The 21,922-nt window shown below is 33.9% G+C and overlaps 1 protein-coding gene across 1 annotated transcript in view; it reads left to right on the forward strand.

The window, feature by feature from the left end:
* Positions 1-21,922, forward strand: part of PAPPA (pappalysin 1) — a 267,563-nt gene that overhangs the window by 133,432 nt on the left and 112,209 nt on the right. Inside the window, exons 8-9 of the mRNA XM_051979518.1 lie at positions 2,404-2,532; positions 4,944-5,035. Of these exons, the coding sequence (XP_051835478.1) occupies positions 2,404-2,532; positions 4,944-5,035 (221 nt within the window). The remainder of the gene's footprint in view (positions 1-2,403; positions 2,533-4,943; positions 5,036-21,922) is intronic.

Consider the following 21,922-nt stretch of genomic DNA (forward strand, 5'->3'; position numbering starts at 1 on the left):
TTTTTTTTTGTTTTGGATTGGTTTTTGTTAAGGGAAAAAAGGTAGAAGAATAAGAATTTTTGTAATTGGTTAGAGGTAAAATTTAGGGATAGAATGGGGTGATAATCTGGTTATGGAAATTTGGTGAGTTAATTCTCTAAGGAACCAATTCCTTATAGGTATTGTTGATTTACTGCTGTGGTCTTAAACTTAGTTCAATAGATATTTATTAGGTCTACTTGTACAAGGGCACTTAGATGGCACAGTAATAGAGTGGTGGGCCTGGAATCAGATAAACCAATCTTCATGAATTCAAATCTGGCCTGCTCCAGCTATGTCCCTGAGTAAATTACTTAACATGCTTTACCTCAGTTTTCTCATGTGTAAAATAAGCTGGAGAAGAAAAAGACAAACCATTCCAGTATCCTTGCTAACAAAATTCCCAAAGAGTTTATGAAGAATTGGACATGACTGAAATGACTCAAAAACAACAATAATATCATGAACGAAGCCTTAGGTTACTACAGGTAATATAAAGATAAATATGACTGGGCTTTATCCTCAATCCAATAGTAAATATAAAATGTTTCCAGCAGCATATGTAAGATATAGGATGCAATATAATAAAAATAATTCTTGACAGAGTCCCCTGAAACTCTGGGAGTCATAAAGGTCTAAATGACCCTTTTAATATATTCCAAGTGATATCACTTTCCTGAATTCTTCCCATTATGACTACTAGGACAATGAGAGGAAAAAGACGAGTACTAAGGGCTTTCTTTGGTTAATTCATTGACAAGTCTGATCAACACACTGATAAAAAGATTTAGTCTATTAGAATCATGCCATGTACATGTCCTCTGGTCAACCATTAAAAGTTCCAAAAATACCCTGAAATTCATTGGGAGAGAAGGGGGACTTAAAATGGCCAAAAATCAAAACAAAGCAAAAAATAATAATAATAATAATAAATCTCTCAATTTTTTGTCTGTTTTAGAGGACTAATTTAAAACACTTAAAAGAAAAAGAAAAAGAAAAGAAAATAGAAGCCCACAAAGCTTTTGGAACTTTAAAATAGAAGCAGGAAGTCAAATGAGCAGAACCAGGAGATCATTATATATTCAACAACAATACTGTATGAGGATATAATCTGATGGAAGTGGATTTCTTCAATAAAGAGATCTAATTCAGTTTCAGTTGATCAAGGATGGACAGAAGTAGTTACACCCAAAGAAAGAACACTGGGAAATGAATATAAATTGCTTGCATTTTTGCTTTTCTTCCCGGGTTTTTTATACCTTCTGAATCCAATTCTCCCTGTGCAACAAGAAAACTGTTTGGTTCTGCACACATATATTGTATCTAGGCTATACTGTAACCTATTTAACATGTATAGGACTGCTTGCCATCTGGGGGAGGGGGTGAAGGGAAGGAGGGGAAAAATCGGAACAGAAATGAGTGCAAGGGATAATGCTGTAAAAAATTACCCTGGCATGGGTTCTGTCAATAAAAAGTTATTTAAAAATAAATAAATAAATAAATAAACTAATGCATTATAGAAAGAAAAATAATAATAAAGTAGGAGGAGGGAAAGGAGACTTAGTTCATGTTTCTAGATGACAAGAAAAGAAAGGTGGGAAAAATATCTACTTCCACTCATCTTCATTAAATAATTTTCAGTACATAATACTTACAGAACTAACTCTTAGATGCTAGCTGGTTCCTACTTGCCTTTCCAACTTTATCAGTCTTGATTCCTTTCATTACATACACTTTGTACCAATCAAATTGGTTTATTTGTGTGTGTGTGTGTGTGTGTGTGTGTGTGTGTGTGTGTCTATTAGAATATACAATGCGCTTTTCTGCCCTTTTAACTTTTTTGCTCAGGTTCTGTTTAGACTCTACTACTTTCCTCATACTACTTTCTGATGCTGAGATCTTTGTCCTTCAGGGCCCAAATGATCTTGTCATCTCTTCCAACAGCCTTCTCACCTCACCCCCAAGAAAACATAAATTCTTTCACTTCCAACATGCATTAATGTTTCAGTTTCTTTATAAATTTCCTAGATTATCTTTCTATTTTTAAGCATTCTTTTTCCATTTCTATGCAAGTGAAGTGGTAACCTATGATTCTTGTGTTTTGTATTTCTTTATTAGTGAGCTTGAATAGTTTTTCAAGTGATTATTTGTAATTTATATTTCCTCATTTGTAAGTTATGTACTCATCTCCTTGGACATTGTGCGTGGGTTTTGCCTTGAATGCTTTTTTTTATTAATTCCTTTTAAAGTATCCCTGACATTTGCTGATGAGTAAATTGAATGGTTCTCTAAATTTCAAGGGAAAAAAAAAGCACCTATGGTTGAATCCAATCTGATCTCCCTTTTCTTCCATGTGTCTCTAATCTCTTTCTGTATTCTTCACAGGGAGCTGAGCCATGGTACTGCGTATAAGTACCAGATTGTTACCATTTCTGGTACAGAGGAGAGTGAACCTTCACCTGCAGCCATATATATACATGGAAGTGGCTACTGTGGAGATGGAATCATACAGAAGTAAGCCATATAATGCATCTTGTGTAAAGAAATGGTTCTTCCATGAACTCAAAACACTAATGTGCTCACTAGAATTTAGATTTTTCTAATTCTTTTTTTTTTTTTCCTTAGGGCAATTAGGGTTAAGTGACTTGCCCAGAGTCATAGAGTTAGGAAGTATTAAGTGTCTGAGGGCAGATTTGAACTGAGGTCCTCCTGACTTCAGGGCTGATGCTCTATCCACTGTGCCACCTAGCTGCCCCAGATTTTTTTTTTATTTCTGATGGGAAAATTGAATGAAATTTATTAATGACCCCTAAAATATATCATGTAAGATAATTCTAACACAGAGAATAGACAACACGGTACTATGCAAAGGACTCTGGATATGAAACTGGAAGACTTGGTTCTAACCCCAGCTTTACCATTTATTTATACCTCACCATCCTGAGTTTCATTTTTGTTTTTATCTGAAAAATGAGGCGTTTGAATTAGGCCTGTGAAATCCCTCTCAACTCTAAGTCTACAAGAGTTGGACTAGATGAGGTTCCTCTCAATCTTAAAGGCATCCTCCTTCACTATTGAAGATGAATTTTTATCACAGCAAATGAGAATCAATACAGATTTTAAGCAATTATGAAGGATTTTAAGTCAAAGAACCAGAATTCAAATCCATTTTCTACTATTTACTATCAGTTTAGATGGACCATTTGGAGAACTTATTCTGTAAAACAGTTACTTTGGATATTGTGACATTAAGTATCTTGCCCATGGTTACATGATTTCTAGACTAGTAGTTTCAAACACAAACAGAAATGGGAGTCATTAAACCATATAGAATGATTCTTGCAGGCCACATATTGATTTAGAAAACCATAAAATATATTAATTAATAATGTTTTATTATATTTTAATGTATTTTATTAAATATTTTCCAAATACATTTTAATTTTGATTGGACTGCACTCAAAAATATTGTGGACTTCATATTTAACATCTCTATCTTAGGTCATTGGACCATAGATTTGGAGCTGGAAGGGATATTGATGGGAGAATACTCCCATTTTACAGATGATTATATTGAGACAGAGAAGGGAAGTGATGTGACCAGAATCCCATAGCTAGTTTCTGATGCAGAATTTGAACTCACACTTTCCTGACACCAAATGTAGAATCTTAGCTAATATGTCATGCTGTCTTTCACATATTTATATGATATCTAGAATTATAGCTATATCTGTGGCAAAATGGTAAATCAATCTTTATGTTAACTGGTAGATCACATACCTATTCCATATTATTATATATTGTTTAAGTTAGTTAGATATATTAGTCTGCAGTAACTCATGATAACCATCAGCCCTGTACTGTGAAATTATTTAGTGGAAGGAGTACATACTTTAGCAAATTTAGTTGTCCATGAAATATTAATGAATTTCAGGGATAGTGTACATAGCTTAGATGGTGTGAATTAAAGATAAGGAGCAGACATACATGGGTGGTTAGACTTGTTCATGATAAAAAACAAACAAAACAAAACTTTCCCTATGGAGTCCACAAAATAGATAGATGACACAGATAATCTCTACTTGGCTAATATGATATGTGTTAAACACAGTGATTTGAGAGCAGCTTGGAACACAAAGTTGGTTTCATGTCTTACTGGCTTTTCAACCAGTAGAGTGGGATGATCTAACCAAGCATCCTATAATGAAAGTCAATGAGATCCATTTGCAAAAGAAGAGATCAATACTAATTTCCTCAGTTATTTCTAGGGTTAATTGACCCATCTACACAGCTACACAGAATGAGGAGCACTTACTAGTGTGAATTGTGGAGTAAAAGACTAACTTCTGCAGTCCTGATCATGCAATGAGGGCTCCTAAGTGATTAGTGGAGGGTGGACACTAGGTTTCATAGGAAATCATTCAAACACTTGATGGAAATCCCAATTTGACAAGGGAGTAACAACACACACACACACACACACACACACACACACACACACACACACACAGGTATATGTGTGTATATATATGAATCTGTACATACACATATGTATATACTCTTACATATCTTTACACACATATGCACATATGCATATATATCTTTACACACACACACACATATATATACATATATATATACGTGTATATATATATATATATCTTTAATTATATACAACATTAAGCCTGGGAGTAAGGTATCTTAATTTGCAATCCAGTGTGGTTTAGACAGTACATTATCCTGGACCTGGAAATGGGTTTATTGTTCAAAGACTTGTATTAGAATTTCAGTGCCCTGCCACTTTGCCCCAGTCACTTTTCCTTCAATGGCTGCCTTTTCATGAGTAAATATGTACTCTCTAAGGTCACTATGTCTATCAAGTCACTTCTGTTAGACCAATTCCTTTTTCACATTTTTATCTACAGACATCTGGGGGAAGAATGTGATGATATGAATAAGATCAATGGTGATGGCTGCTCTCTCTTCTGTCGGAAGGAACTGTACTTCAATTGCATTGGTAAGTCTACTCCTCAGAGGCTTGCAGAAGGGGACTTGGGGCCACTACAAACTTTCTAGTGGTTTCTGCTGATACCCCACGACAGGAGCTATAACATTTGCAGAGATCCAGTAGTTCTATTGTAAATACCCTCTGTCCATCTTTTTAATGATTCTAATAGAAAATTGGTTTTCATCAGCAGTTGTCCCTTACTGCAATCTTGCTGTGAGTTTAGCTTGATCCAGGTATGTTTTCCCCTTGTGAGTGGATGTGTTTGAAGGGAGAATAATCCCTGGAGCCAAACTTGACTGACTACAAATAAGTTCATATCTCTTTTGAGATGCAAATCAATACTAAAGATTAAAATTCCACCAGATAATGCTCTTTGAAAGAGGTGAAGATTAATCTAAGTTGTCTTCCCTTCCTTTTCTTGATTAGCAAATATAACATTCTCAGTTTTCTCATCTATAAAATAAGAGTGTTGAGTTATATGTCCTCTAAGATATCCCTCTCCCCCAACTCTCATTTATGATTCTGTGAGTTTTAATCAAACAGCTAATAAACATGTTAAGTGCTTGAAGTAGAATTTAAATTTAGGTCTCCTGGTTTCAACTTCAGTTCTCTACTAAGACGTATAATGTCATATTTTGGTGACAGCCTCACGTATGTGAAATCTGCGGAAAAAAAAAAAAGCTAATGTTTTCACTTATTTTCAGTATACCATGCAGGGGTAGCTAGCTAGACTTACTTTGGGTTGAGAAAATGCATATTTCAAACTCTTGAGAGTTCTTAACCCTATCTTCCAGTAACCCATAAATTAGGAAGCCATGTTTACATGTATGACAGAGTGGAACTCTTAGCTGTGTCTCTGCCACTAATGATATATGACTTTAGTCAAGTCACTCTCATCTAGAGAGACTAGAATACATAATGCATAATTCTTCTGGGAAAAAAATTTGATGTTATTGTTAGAAACTTCTCCATCCTTAATGGTTTCTAAGATGCCATACAAGCCACAAAATCACAAAATCTCTCTTCTCAGTTTTTTTTAATTAAATCGCTCTGTTAAAACAAATACCACCAGCATGCCCTATTAGGAAGGCAGCACTCCTCTCCCACAAAAGTGGAAATTATCTTGTCTTATTACAACTTAAAACAACAGGACTTGAACCACTCACTTAGAAAATATGATATCAGTAAAAAGATAGCTCCCAGTGACAGCCACTAGCTGTGGCTATTGTTTTCTAGAGCAAAAAGAGGGTTGGAAATTCATTTTCTAACACCTTGATGTCATAAATATGGACATATTACTGATAAAAACTGAAAAGAAAATGGAATAGGCAAATTAGGCAGCCAAAGGTTGAAGTTTCCAATTTTTTTTCCTCCCCTTAGTAATAGATCTTGAAATAGTCCCAGAGAAATATCAAATACTGAACAAAGCTTAATAAATTTTGATAGATGATCATTTTCCCCCAGAGCAATCCCTAAAGATCTTATTTCCTTATTTATGAACATATTTTTGTGCCACGATGATTCCTTGGGGATAGCTTTAACAAACAAACAAAAATTCAAATGCCTTTGGAACACTAAAGAATTGAGATGACCTATGTCTCTTAGTTTATTAAGTACAAAGAATCCTAAACTGAAAGTTATGAGCTTGAATTCTGCCATTAACTTACTGAGTGACCTTCATTGTATTGTTTCACCTCTCTGGATCTCAAAGTTTCATTAAATGTAAAATGAATATGTTGCCAAAATAGATGTTCTCCAAGCACCTTCAGGATTTTAATTGCTATTCTCTTTTATATTCTATTGTCTAAAGTTCTTTCCAGCTCTGAAATTTTAAAATAACTTCCATCTCTAATTCAATCTTATGATTTTACTGTTCAGTATTTTCATGTCTTTTCCCAGTGGCACTTAGATAGAAAAAATCCTAAGACAAGTTAATGTCCTGCTACTATTTCTTTTTTAATAAATGTTCTATAATTTATTACATAGAAGACCACTGGAATAGTTTGTGAGAAATGATGTAGGCTTGAACCAGGAGGGGAACTATATGAATGTAGAGAAGGGGAAAGACAGAAAAAGATACAATAGAGTTGAATTAGCAAGACTTGGAAACTCAGGTAATGTGAGGGTTAAAGGAAGCTGTGAAGTGAAAGAAGATTCTGAAGTTCTGAATCTGCATGTATAGATGGATAGGATATCCTTGATTGATGTGGGTAAATTCAGAAAAAGAAGTAGGTTTTGGAGAAAAGATAATGAATTCTTTTTTAGAGATCACTATTGGATATCCAGTTCTAAATATCTAATCAATTGATTATTTGGAACTGAAGGTCAGGAGAGAGACTGGGAATGGATTTATAGAACAGGGAACCATCTGAAAAGAGATGATAATTGAACCCCTAAGAGGTGATGAGTTGACAGAGAGAGAGAGAGAGAGAGAGAGAGAGAGAGAGAGAGAGAGAAGACTCAGGATGAATCACTGGGGTTAAACCACAATTAGGGGACAGGTTATCAATGATTATCCAGCAAAAGAAAGCAAAAAGGAGGCATTCAGAAAGGGAGTGGGAGACCTAGAGGAGAGCAATATCATGAAAACCAAAAATGGAAAGTATATTCAAGAAAGAGTCATCAATGCCTCTTGCAGAGAGATGTTTAAAAATTGCCTGAGAGCACAGAGAAATAGTTGACTTAACAGTAAGCATTCATACCTGAATTCAGGTCCTCCTGACCCCAAAGTCAGCTCTCTATAAATTATTTTTCATACTCATTTGCTATCATCATTAATTTTAATAACAGCTATAATTTATTTTATATGGTATTATGATATGCTTTCTTGATAGTAATCCAGTCAGGCCAAAATAGTTATAAGATTGAAAGTTTCTGTTTTCCTGAGTTGATCCATATCTTGGGGTTGCCCAAAATATATCTCTTTGCTTAAGATCATTATCATCGTAATAATTTAACAATAAAAATAAAATATAAATGGGCCTGGGAAGGCCTGTGACTTTAGAACAGAAAGTCACCATAATTAATTTCCTGGACTCAGGAACACACCTATGTGTTAGTCCCCAAAGTCACCATTAAGAAGTTCTGTTAAGGGGAAGCTAAAGGCAGTAGATAGAGCACCAGCCTTGAAGTCAGGAGGATCTGAGTTCAAATTTGAACTCAGACTACTTAACACTTTCTAGCTGTGTGATCCTGGGCAAGTCACTTAAGCCCAATTGCCTCAGAAAAAATAAAAAAATAAAAAGAAGTTCTGTTTAAAAAAAAAAAAATCTCTTCTAGTACCTGAAAAATTATCAGTATTTGCCTACTTCTCTCTGTCTCTATTTCAGACACAACCCTCCAACCATTGAGCTGGACACTTGCTGATAAATCCATCTTCAACCTCTCTTATGCACAGTTTTTTACTTCTTTCCCACAGTCTTCCAGGCTCCCCAAGTGAGGCAGATAAGGTGGGATCAATTTACTTTCCCATCCCTCATCATATCACCAGAGGTGACAAGTCTGTATGGTCCCCTCTGTTAGATTGCCTTGGCTTCCTCAGAGGAAAGTAGGGAAAGCAAAACAAAAAGATTAATGATGTTTCTTTTCTGGAGATAGACTAATAAGACCTTAGAAAAACAATGAGGAAAAACAAAATAGCATCTGGTGGAGGTAAAAAGGATTAGAGATAGGTTGAGGGTAGAAGGTGTAGCTATCTTTGGATTTATGTTTATTATGATTATAATAATTATTATAGTGTTAACATCATTATTATTTATAGTAAACATATTGTTGAAATTAATCATATTTTATAAAATATTAATAACTTTATTTGTAGTTATTATTAGATTTAAAATATAGATTCATTATTGAGCATGCATATTTAAGCACATGAACACACACACAATTCCATTTTTTAAAAAATCTATTCAGTTTCCTCTACCAAAAAAAAAAAAAACAAAAAACAAAAAAAAACTGCCAGCATGGTCTGGAAAGAATTCTGAATAAAGAGTCAGAGGACTTGAGTTCAAATCTCATCTCTGTACCTGATAGCTGATTTAAGACAAGTCACTTCCCATCTCTGCATCTCAGTTTCCTCATTTGTAAAACAAAAGTGAGGGATAGATCAAGTGATTGTTAAGGTGGGCCTTCCAGCTCTAAATCTTATCACAGGGGATTTGGAGACTTGGGTCCCAGTTGTTATTCTTCAGGCTTACTCTCCTATACAATCTTGGGCAACAACACTTTCTCTTCCAAAACTGCTTCTTCATCTACAAGAGTTTTTAAGGTCCCAGTTAGTACTCCGTGATCCTTTTCTCAAATGTAGTAGCTTTTATTACAATAACTTAAATTCCAAATGCTAGAACATTTGGGGTCAGAAATGAAAAATATTTTTCTTTTCCAATTTTTGTTTTGCTCCCATTCTTAACATTATTTTGTAGCAGGAAGCATACATGAATGTATGTTTTTCATATGGCCTGTTTTCCATAGCTCATGAAAAATAGGAATTTTGAATTATTGTTGTTGTTCAATTGTTCAGTTTTATCTGCCTATTCATGACCCGTGGAGCCCTTCTGGGCTCCACACTGTCCATGGGGTTTTCTTGGCAAACATACTAAAAAGGTTTGCCATTTCCCTCTCCAATGGATTACCTTTTATCAGTACTTTGCACTCTGAACTGTCTGTTTTGGGTAACCCTGCATGGCATAGCTCATATTTTCATTTAGCTACACAAGCCCCTCTGCCACAACAAGACAGTGATCCAGGAGGTGTTAAAACCCTCTAAATACACCAATGGATTATATCCTGCTCCCCCAGCCTGGTTCTGGATCTTGTAGCAATAATGAATTTTAGTTTTGCTTTTGACATTTTGTCCTCCCGAGCATTTTAATGAGAGCAGACAAATTTATTTTAGCACAGGATGACTCTGAAAATGTCTTGTTTGAAAATACTGTCCTAGCCAGGATTTAAGACAGTAGTAGGGAGATAGCCAAATATAGCTGAAAAAGCATTGAGCTTCAATATATTTGGGTTGTGACTTTGTCTCTGTATTTAATTCATATAAGTCTGTGGACAAGTCATTTTAATCCCGGTGCCCCATTTTCTTCTCTTAGATGATCTCTCTTTCCAACTCATATTCTACTTAATATATTCAAAGATTTTTTTTTTTAACATTCTACTTTCTACCTTTTTTCTGTGTTCTATAAAATTATCTTGTTTGGGTTTTGCTCACGTTGGAACCCAGAAGAAACAGTTCTTTTGCTAGCTTTTCACCAGATGTCCCTTTCACACTAGCTGGTTTCTGTTCCTTAGCATGTATTGGGTTTCACTGAAAACCTACAACATTCCCTTAGCTTTATTTTTTTCAATCTATTATTTTATATCATCTACATTTTTCAATGTATCTCATCTAAAGATCTGCCTCTTATACTAAAAGGGATTGGGAGGGGAGAGAGAAGGTAAAAGAAACAGTTTAGTAAAATAAATCAACACATCAAAAAATTCTTATCTTATATGCAATGTTACACAATCTAGTGCTTTTTTTCTCTTTAAGAGAAGCAAAGCAGGGTGCTTTCTCATATTCTTCACCATTATGATTTCATAGCATTCATTTTCATTTATTTTGCTAATGCTTTTTTTATTTACATTTATTGTAGACAGTATGTATCATTTTCCTGGTTTTAATTCATTCAGCATAAATTAATATAATTCTTCAGATGCTTTTTTGGTGTTTACCATATTCATTCTTTTTTTAAGAACAGTTATAGTTTATAATATCCATTTGCTATCCTTAACTTTAAAGGATTCAACCATTTTCTCATCAACTGCATCTGTTAGAAACTACCTTTAAGTTTTTTTTTTTCATACCTTACTTCTTCCAACTATATATTAATCCATTCTCAGCTCTCTAACCTTATTTTTTAAAGATTACTTTAAGGATGATAGATTATAAAGCTTGGATAAGAAGCAAATTATGTGGATGAGCTGTATAATACAAAGAAATTAACTGACCTGAAGTAAATTGCAATATTGAGTGAAGAATATGGTTCTAATATTATTCCTCTTTTAAAAATTATAGGTTACTGAGTAGTATTCTTAAAATCAATTGATGAATGGTTAATACTTTCACAAAATGAGAAATAATTTCACTCATTTATTCCCTCCCCTCCACTCTACTTCCACAGCAACACTAAGAGAAACTATATTCCTTTGATATTGGCGATCCTTTCTCAGTTATATGTTTTAAGCTCATATTTCATTTACAATATTTATACCCTAATTGATGTAGCTACTCAGTATCTTCACTGACCAGAAAATATCCAGAAATCTTATTATCTTAAAGGTTGCTAATACCCTCAATGATGTGAAAATTCTTGACATTTTGGTTGCTCCAGATAATTAGTCCCTTCATTAACCTAAACAACTCGCACCTTCAATGAATTTAAGATACTCAGAACTAACATGATCTAAACACTCAGTATACTTATTGACTAAAGACATCCTGTGCTCATAGCCCCCACAGCTAGTAAATACTGATATTGATTAGAAGCTTCATTAACCTAAAGACCCCCAGAACTCTCACTTACCTCACTTAACCAGCCCTCTCTTTGACTTGAAGCCAAGTTGTACTAAATCCCCTTAGCACTTTCATTTATTTAAATGTCTTTCATTCTCATTTACCAAGGCTTCAGGCTAGCCTTACTGACTGAATGATGATCAATATCTTCTTTAACCTAAAGTTGATCTGGAGACATTTAACCATTTTTGAAAGAAGATCTTATCGCTGTTATTGAAATTGTAAGATTTATCACAAATATTTGCAAAAATCATTCAAAGAGACAAAAAATAAGATGATCAATTAATTGGTATGGATTGAATGTGGTACAGTGAAAAGAGTACTACATATTGTTTTGAAGACTTGAGGTCAAATTCTGACTGCTGCTTAATATCTGTGTGACGTTGGACAAATCACCTAACTTCTCTTGGTTTCAGTTTCCTCATTTGTTAAAGGAGAGAGGAAGAGGTTGTACTACATGACCTTTCAAGACCCTGTCAGGTCTAAATGATCTTCTATGAATGCTTATGAGAAGATAGAATCATATGGCAGAAAAACCAGTGGATTTAGAGGCAGAAAACTTGGTGCTGCCACTATTAGGATGATCCATAGAAAGATATTTTATTTCCATTTGTAAAATGAGTATAATTTCACAGAGTTATTAGGAGGAAAGTGTTTTGCAGGTCTTAACATACTTTATAAATAGTGGTTTTATTATTCTTGAAATTGGATGATCTCAGTGTAAATCCTGGTCCTATCAGTTGCTGACTATCCGACCCTGACTATTGGCAACTCAATTCAATTATTTATTAAGTATTCATTGTATTCAAGATGTTCTCATCCCTTCTAAGCCTTACTTTTCTCATCTACAAAAAAGAAAAATTTTAATCCTTAAGGTGTTCCTTTTTTTTTTCCCAATAGAAATTCCCCCTAATTTCATGACCTGGATTCAAATGATAATTCTGACACTTAAAAAATTACATGTTCAAGAGTTTCATTGTCAGAGCTAAAATTTTAGATACTGATCCTTATGTTCCCTTCTTCATGGTGTTAATATGGGAAGGAAAAGTGCTTTATGCTTTTGAAACACCTTAGAACTCTATACTTTTGAAATATAGTTGAAATGGCAGTTACTCTTGTAACTTGTTTGTGAGTGTAAAATACCTATGGTTGTTATGATAAGGATAGTATTCAGAATATATTATAGTTTTTATAAATCTATATATCTATATATAGATTATCTATCTATCTATATTACAAGGTATATACACTGAAAAGATAACTGCCTTACAAGGCAGCAGATGATAAGCTGCAATAAATGTTCAAGATAACAAGTCCTAAAGGAATTAGGGACTGGACAGTAGCACAATAAATAGATCACTGGGCTTGGAATTAGGAAGACTCCTCTTGATGAATTCAAATCCAGTCTCAGACCTTACTATCTGTGTGACCCTGGGCCCACTTAACCCTATTTGCCTCATTTCTACATCAGTAAAAATGAGGTGGAGAAGGAAATGGCAAACTACTCCACTATCTTTGCCTAGATACTTCAGTATCTACCCTAAAATGGGGTCAGAAAGAGTCAGACATTGCAGAACAACCATCAAAGGGATTAAGAGGGACAGATTACCATGTGGTAAAGAGATCAAGTAAAGCTGCTCAGAAAAGGTGGCAAGATTCAAATAGGAGAGAGGAGTTTAGGCAAAGGAAGCTAGAGACAAGATAAGCAAAAAACATGCTAGTGGAAATAACTGTGTATGGGAGACATTGAGAAGACCAACATGGCTGGACATGAACTTGTTTAGGTAAAATGGGATCAGATCATAGAAAGTTCTAAACACCAGATTTAGGAATTTAACTTCTATCCTATAAAGCAATGATGTGTGTTTTGAAAGGTCTGTTTTCTGTTTGTTTGTTTTTTTTCACAGAAGGATGATGTTAGAAGTGGTATGCTAAGCTGATTAACCTTTTCTAAGTGAAATACTCTTTTCCTTCTAGTATGCTTTTTTTAAAAAATTAAGCATATTTTTGTTCTTTTTTTTTTCTTATATATTATCACTTTCCAAAAATTATCCTCCCTCTCCTCTGAGATATTCCCTCTAGGGAAAAACAAAATAAACCAAAAACCTGTTCCTAAGTTTACAATTCTCAAGACCAGTTAAAAATCCATACTGAAATTTTCCATAAGACTGAATTAAATGTTGCAAATCTTTCAATTACCATCAGCTAATTTTTATGAAATTTGATTTAATCTAAGTATCAGACTTAGGTAATCTATCAAAGTGAAAATGATATTATAAATAGAAAATAGAAAAGTTGGATTTTACTTCTAAATCTCATTACTTTTTGTTATTATCTTCTCTTAATCTAATGTGTTCCCAAGCAGGGAGTGTAGAAGACAAATTTAGTGATGCTGTAACTCACTGTGGTTGAACTGGAAATTTCTAGAAGAGAGCAATATCAAATTAGTCTGGCTAGAAGGGAGATGTAGGGAATTAAGGATCTTTAATCTGGAAAAGAAGACTTTTGGGGTGATTAAGGATAGGGATAGCTATCCTCAATTATCTCTGAAGAGCTGTTATGTAAAAGAGAGCACAAATATGTTTTATGAAGTTCCTGAGGCAAAGCTAGAACTGATTGAGGAGTGATAATTAATTACAGGGAAACAAATTTCAGCTCAAAATGAGCAATGTTTTCTTTTAAAAATTAGGATTGTCCAACGAGAGGCAATTTGTAAAGGACTAAATTCCTTTGAATTAGAAGTACTTGAACAGAAGCTTGATATGATGTTCTTTCAGAGACATTGGATAGAGATTTCTTGCATAAGACAGAAGACTGGAATAAAATGTTTTGTGATTCAAGACAACTATGCTGGTATATACATGAGAAATCCAAAATATTTTGAGATTTGAAAAAAAAATACTGATTTTATAGCTATTAAGACACAAAACCAGTCCTTTTCACTACAATCCCTAAAGAAAATGGAATATTTAGCCAATTTAGGACAAGTAAACCAATCTTTTTAGTATAGGAATCTTATGTTAACTTATTATCAACTGTGATAACCTTTGCTATGGAAAACTAATATTTAAGCATCCTCAATTGTTTTAGAAATTCCTCATATGGAATGTCATGGAAGTCACCCCATATATATATATATATAGGCATTTCTCAATCAACATATGTTGATTATGCTTCCTTACTCTTTCTCCACCACTACTTTAAAAAAAAAAAAAGATTAATCAAAAGAATCTCATATAGTTTCTTTAACTCTCTGAACAATCTAAAAAATATGCTTTGACTAGTGGAATGAGCTTTGTTTTGTGCACTATTAAAGAAAAAAAATTGGAATCAGGGGATTCCAGTTTGATTCTATACTCAGTTACTTAGTACTTGTATGATCTCTGGGCTTCAGGTTTCTCATTCATAAACTCATTGGGAGTTGTTTTAAGTGATATTTAATGTCTTAAAATCTTATGTAAAAATTCAGTGAAGCCACCAGCCATACTAGCAGAATAATAGAACCTGAACTCTCACACAATTTTCAGTCCCAAACAATGAGTGCCCTAGTTACTGCCAAAATCTTACTTCTCTTTACCAAAGTGCTCAGGCAAAAGATTTGCTGAATACCTGGAAAGTAAAAATAAATTGATTCAAGCCCAGACCTTTGTGGGGGAAAAATCTTTTAAAGTTTTCTAATTTGGTTCCTGAATAGCCTAGTGATAGATCTATTCCCTGAATTTTGTGGATTGTATCTTACCCACATTATAGGCTTCTAATGTCTATACAGGACATGTTTTTTGGTGTCCCCCTTAGCTCCAGCACCAAACGTAATTTTGTTGAACCAACAAATGAAAAAACTGATTGATGAATGAAGTCAATTAAGCAACATCATATATCAGATACCTAAAATGCTTAAGGCAGTAGAAACAACTAGATATAGTAAATAGGTGTTATTCTAGTAACATCTCTGACATTTACTTGAGGTAGAACTATATGAGCATAGCTCAACTTCAGGTATTCTCTAGCAAATCCCCATTATCTGATTCAGTGGAAAGAATATGGAATTTGGAATCATAGGATCAGAATTCAAATCTTGATTCTACCACTTATTGACTAAGTAGTTACTTAATTTCTCTTTGACTCAGTTTCTGCATTTATAAAATGAGGAATTGGCCTTTCAGTTCTAAATCTAGGATCCTGTAGTCTGCTAAGTCACAGAATGCTTTCAATATTCTGGTTGAAAGGTCGCCACATGAGAAGTTCCCCACATGAAATCACAGATCCTTTGCAAAACATAAGAATAGCTTGAGGTTCTTTGCTAAGTATGAGATGTGTTTGTGTCTAAAGAGAGAGCAAGAGAGAGAGAGAGAGAGAGAGAGAGAGAGAGAGAGAGAGACAAAGAGAGAAAGTATTCATATATACATACATATATATGTATATAGATAAATAGATTTTTTAAAGATGAAAACTAATAAAGTTTCTAACCTATGCTTTTCTAAGGATGATGGTAGGAATTCACCATCTACATAAACATACAAATACAAGATAATATTGTGAGTGGTTGTAGGGGAGAGGGGAAGATAGTGGTGAGGGAAGATTCAGACAAAGTAACAAGAATATGTGAAGAGAGGATTGACTTTCAGTGAAAATAATAAAGAAACTTTCAGAAAAGACTGTAGAATTGCTGAGCCTTGAAGGAAAATAAGTTTTACAAATGAACATGAAATGAATATACATTTTAAGCACAGAACAGCTTAAGAGAATATAGTAAGGCAAGAGAGAACTGTTTAGGTTCAGTGAATATCTAACTGGTAGTCTAGTTTGCAGAACATTGAGTATAAACAATGAACAAATAACTCTTCCATCTCTGTCTAATAATCAATGACTTCAAATGACTGTTGTTGAGAATTATGATATTGGTTGCACTGAAATTCTCAGTAATCAATCAGAAGAGAACTTTTCCATATGTAATGCCTCCAAACTCTAGGCTTTGTATAAAAACATTTGAATGAAAGTCAGACTTTTTGAAGTGCCTATCAATTTTTTTTTTCATGTTCCCCTTAAACTTTAACCCTTAGGATTCGAGTCTTTTTGTTTCTCTCATTATTTCCCTCATTCTACCTTTTCTTCTTTTCCTCCTTTCTTACAGTGTTTGACTGGAAAGATAAAAACATACTCACATATATTGATAGAGAAAAGAAAACAATTAAAACCACGTAGCCATTCAAGGACATCTGAATTCAAATAGATACTAACCAGTTGAGGGGGGAAAAAAATGTTGACAAAGTTTCTAAGAGTAACCAGACAAATGAGATAAAGGGAACTCACTAAATTATAACTCCACAGTGTGTCTCAGCTTCCACTGTTTTAGGATGTCTCTCCTGGCTTGGTGACCAAGGGAATTGTTAATATTATAGCAGTGAGAAAACTTAACCAGTAAGGAAGTCCAGACCAATCATTGACTAGAAAGGTAGAATGTGAAGCTATGGTTTCTTTACATGAACTCTGTCGGGAGCAACCATACTGTGGTCACCTTAGTTGTGAGCATCTGTATCAAGTTAGGATAACTGACTTACTTTTTATGTGGGAACCTGACTCATCTAATAATCAGAAGGGACCATCTAAGAAATATTCTGATAAGAATCTCACCTAGTTATAAAAATCTAACTCCTCAAAATATTTGCCAATTATGCATTGAGAAATGACATTTCACTGATTTGCAATTTATTTTAATCTCTTTGTCTCTGTCTCTCTGTCACTGTCTCTGTGTCTCTATAGCTGTTTCTGTCTATTTCTGTCTCTGTTTCTCTTTCTGTCTGTGTCTCTGTCTTTGTCTCTCTCTGTCTCTGTCTCTCTGTCTCTATTTTTTTGTCTGTCTGTTGGTCTATCTCTCTCTTCCTCTTTCTGTGTGTGTGTCTGTGTCCCTCCTCATTTTTGTAGTGCCTATGGACACTAAAGATAGTGTACTGGGGACCAGTCTTTTTATTATGAAAAACAGTTCAAATCCTGTCTCTGAAATACACTAGCAGCCTAACTATAAGCAGGTCATTTAACCTCTTTTTACTCTTGGGAACTCAAAGCCTAATTTTAGAAGAATAGTGGATCTGCAGTGGAGGAAGTTACTACATACATGAAGTCTCTTTATTAAAGAAGTGCACATACACACTTGTATTTTAAATTTCTAGTCATATGTCTGTGTTTCGTATCACAGTTTTCTACATATTTAATATTGAATTGATGAGCTTCAATTATAATGTCATAGAACATTAGAACTGGAAAAAACCCTAGAACAATTAAAAACAGAATATAGAATGTCAGAAATGAAAGAAAATTTATATCACAGAGTATTAGAACTAGAATGAATCTTGGAAGTATTAGAATACAGAACATTGAATGTCACAGCTATAAGTTAATTTCTGTCATAGACTATTCTTATGTAGAATGCCAGGGCCAGAAAGGACCTAAGAGTTTGACTACTAGCAATGTGACTACAGGCAAGTTACTTGCAGTTTAAGACTACAAATTGCAGAACACTTTCTTGTCTGTATGGATAGGTAGAGTTTCCTCCCTAAAAGTCCTTTAAGTCTACAAAATCATAGAAATAGACTAAAATAAAATAAAAAATAAAAAAAAATAGGAATTTAAAGAGTGCTATAAGCCTAATTCCCATTCCTGCTCTGAAATATAAATTGGATACATAACATTTTTACCATCCCTGTCTCTCTGTCTCTTTTTTTTAAAGAAACTGAGACCTGTACTAAGGAAATGACACAATGTCATATGCCTTAGTAGCAGAAAGGGAACTAAAATTTTGTATAATGTTTGAAATATTACTTTTCATTTTTCCTTTTCAATGAGATAACATTGTGAGCATATTATTTGTAATTTATTATCTCTTGCCATCCTTGAATCTCTGTGTTTTAGCAGTTTCCATTTGGGCATATCCTCTAAATATCTGTGTTTTTTACTCATTTCTTTTTTTAGGGAGTGGGGGTGGGGGAGGACTGTTTTTTAGTTTATGCCTCCAGCTAAATCTCACTTTGTTATTTCTTGCTTATACATCTAAAGTTTTTTTTCTTTTTTACATTTTCTTCAACCTTTCTTTTTCCTTGTTTTTAAGATATCTCCCAGTTCCTTGGTATCTTCAGATTTCAGTAAAATACTATGCTATTTACTATCTTTTTTTAATCATCAGACAATGTATGTGGGTGTGGGTATGGGTGTGGAAGGGGGTGGGGGACGAACATGGGGCCAAGATGAGGGAGAATAGGTCTGGGATGGTAGAATGGGGCCAGGAAAAGGGGAACGTCCAAGGAAAATCATCAGAACTTTGTTGTAACATTCCTCTCATTTGCTTGGTATTATAAACCTGGCAAGTGAAGTTTACAACATAGAATGTTCAAACTAACTGTACCTTTAGTGATTAGCCAATCAATTAGCTTTATGTTGCCAAGGTTTGAAGGATTATACATTTAGAGCTGACTGGAATCTCAGAGGTCATCTAGTCCAGCTTTCTCATTTTCTAGATAAGGAAGCATAGATTCAGAGATGTTACATGATTTACCCAAATTCACATCACTGGTAAGTTTCAGAGGCAAGGTATAACCAAGATATGTCTGATTTTATGTCCAGCATACAATTTATTGGCCAAAGGAGAAGTTATTTATCTAAGTTACAAAATTGGTAAATGGCAGAGTTTGGATTTGAATGCAAATTCATATAAATTGATAAGATTTTCAAAGCACTCTGTTAAATCCTAACATAATATATTTCATCTTATCCAGAAAAGTTCGCATAATTTTCTAATTCTTTTGAGAGAAACAAAGCTACATAAATAAGGAAAGAACAGCTTTAGGAAGATATGCTTTTTTGAGAGAAATTTCTTGATGTAAGGAAAATTAATAAAATTTTATTTTAAAAAACATGTTTTTCAAATATTTTACAAGAGTTAATTTTAATATTTTAATATAAATTGAGATTTATAACCTACCTCAATATAGTATAATGGAAACAATATTAATTCTTCTCAAACACAAGTCCTGAGTTGTTATCCTGACTCTGCCATTAACTCACTTGCAACTCTGTGGGCATATTTCATTGTCTTAAAATGGAAAAAAGTTCAAATAAGGTCAGTTCTGGCTCTAATGTTCTAAGTTGTATTACCTAATATTCCATGTCTTAAGATCTTTTGGGATTCTGATATTCTATATTATTTCATTCTAATGTCCTTTCCATCCCATGTTTCTATTGTACATATTTAATTAGAATCTTCATTGAAAGTCCACTAAAATTACTTTCAAAGTAGAATTTATATAAAGTAGGTCCTCTTTGGATCCCATCATATCATGTTATGAAAAAAAGAAATTATAAGATGGTCTTGAGGAACTAATATAAACATTTTAGTATTCTTCTGTAAGATTTTAAAAGTATAAGAGACACATAGACTTACTTATCCTAAAATCTTTATCACTGATTAGAGATCCACTTGATGGAGCAGGAAAAGTGATTCCCTTTGTTGAGATCTGAATCAGTGAAAGATATGGAAACTAATGTAATCTTTCTAAAGTCAATAGACCTTGCTGACCTTAGACCTTTATGCTGTATGTAAAGCTTATAGTAAACTTTAAGGTATGTGACAAGTCACCTATTTCTTGCCTTCAGTGTTCCATTTATACTGATCTAATAGCAAGGATTAACAAGATGCTATTCTTAGTGATAAGAATTACTAAGTGAGATCAATAGTATGGAATGAAAATCAAACCTTTGAAGATAGACACTATAGGATCTGAATATTTTCAATCCTGAAGAGTTCCACACCAATCTATCTACCATGGAACAATTCCTACATAGATTATTACAAATTGTTAGGGGTTAAGTTATCCCATCTGCCTTGCTCCAAGAATCTGTTAGTTGGACGCCAAGTTCATGCATTTTTGTCCTTTTTTTTTCTCTTTTCTTTTTTTAAAACTTGGATGAGTGAATACTTATGTGGTATAAAGCTTGTTATGATTGGAACTATCCCTAGACTAACAGCTGAGCTTAAAAATACTATTTCTTTTGTCTGATCTGGGGGAGGAGAGGAAAATATATAGATACACACACATATATATACATATGTATATGGTATACATATTTATTTAGATACATAACTAGATAGATATAGAAAGAGATAGCTATTTTTAGATAGAGGTCATTGTGCTAAAGAAAATTACCTGTTGCTAATCAGATGTTATTTGAGTTGACGATGGGAAGCTATGGTAGATATGTATCATCAATACTTTAATAAATAGCCTTAAGAATTAAAGTCCAATTCAAGAATGTAGTCTATACCATAAGTTAAATAATATTGTTCATGGTCCATGTGCTATTTGTCTACTTTTGGCTAACTTGCAGATTCATAACTCTTGTAAAATAAGGAGCTCTCATCTTTCCTTCTATAGGTAGTCACATTTCTCAGTGGACCAAGCTTTTGGCAGTCCTTGTAATTTTCAAGACAATATTCTCCCCCCCTCATTTTTCATCCCAGTGATTATTGAGAAGACTGAAACCAGAGATTTCTAGCAACATTGCTGATTTTTTAAGATAACAGGATGTTGCATTAACTAACCCCTCTCCAGGCTGTATCTGAGTTAAATGATCTTCTAAACGGGAGTTGCCAATTGCTAGCACTGGTTCCAAAACCTCCAGCAGTCCCTTACACCTTCTTCTTGGGGGAGCGGGGACATATTCCTCTTTTGACTTTTTCCATTGTACTTGCCATATCCTCAGCCCTTGGCTATTTTTGTCTTTGTCTAGTTTGGAAGATGACCACTTGCTACTTGGTTTCAGGGCAATTTAAAATTACCAGTCCTGATGAAAATCTAAATTGAAGTTAGTTAAATAGTCAAATAAAGAAGATCTTTTGAAAAGGGAAGAGTGATGGAAAGAGGGTAACTGGAATATTACATCAAGGATAAATAATTAGAATAACTAGATAAGTCAATGATTAACAAATTGTTTTAGATTAGCTTTTCAGTAGCATGAATTTGTCCCCATAGTCACTTAATAAACATTGATAACATAACTATCTCCCCACTATTAAGTTATTTCTAAATAATTATTGGTATGGTACCATAGAAAAGATGTTTTAAGTCAAATACCTGAGTTTGAGTACTGACTTTGCTGTGGTCTTGAATAAAATCATACTTAATCTCTTCGAGCCTTAGATTCCTCATCTGTAAAATGAGAGGGATATATTAGACAATCTTTGTGATGCTATCTCTAAATAATCCTTTGGAATGAACAGAGAGGTACCATCCATAGCTGCAAATTTTACAACCATGAAGACCACTTTAGGATTATAGAATTCTGAAGATGGA

The sequence above is a fragment of the Antechinus flavipes genome, chromosome 2 (assembly GCF_016432865.1).
Source record: "Antechinus flavipes isolate AdamAnt ecotype Samford, QLD, Australia chromosome 2, AdamAnt_v2, whole genome shotgun sequence".
NCBI classification, from domain to species: Eukaryota; Metazoa; Chordata; class Mammalia; order Dasyuromorphia; family Dasyuridae; genus Antechinus; species Antechinus flavipes.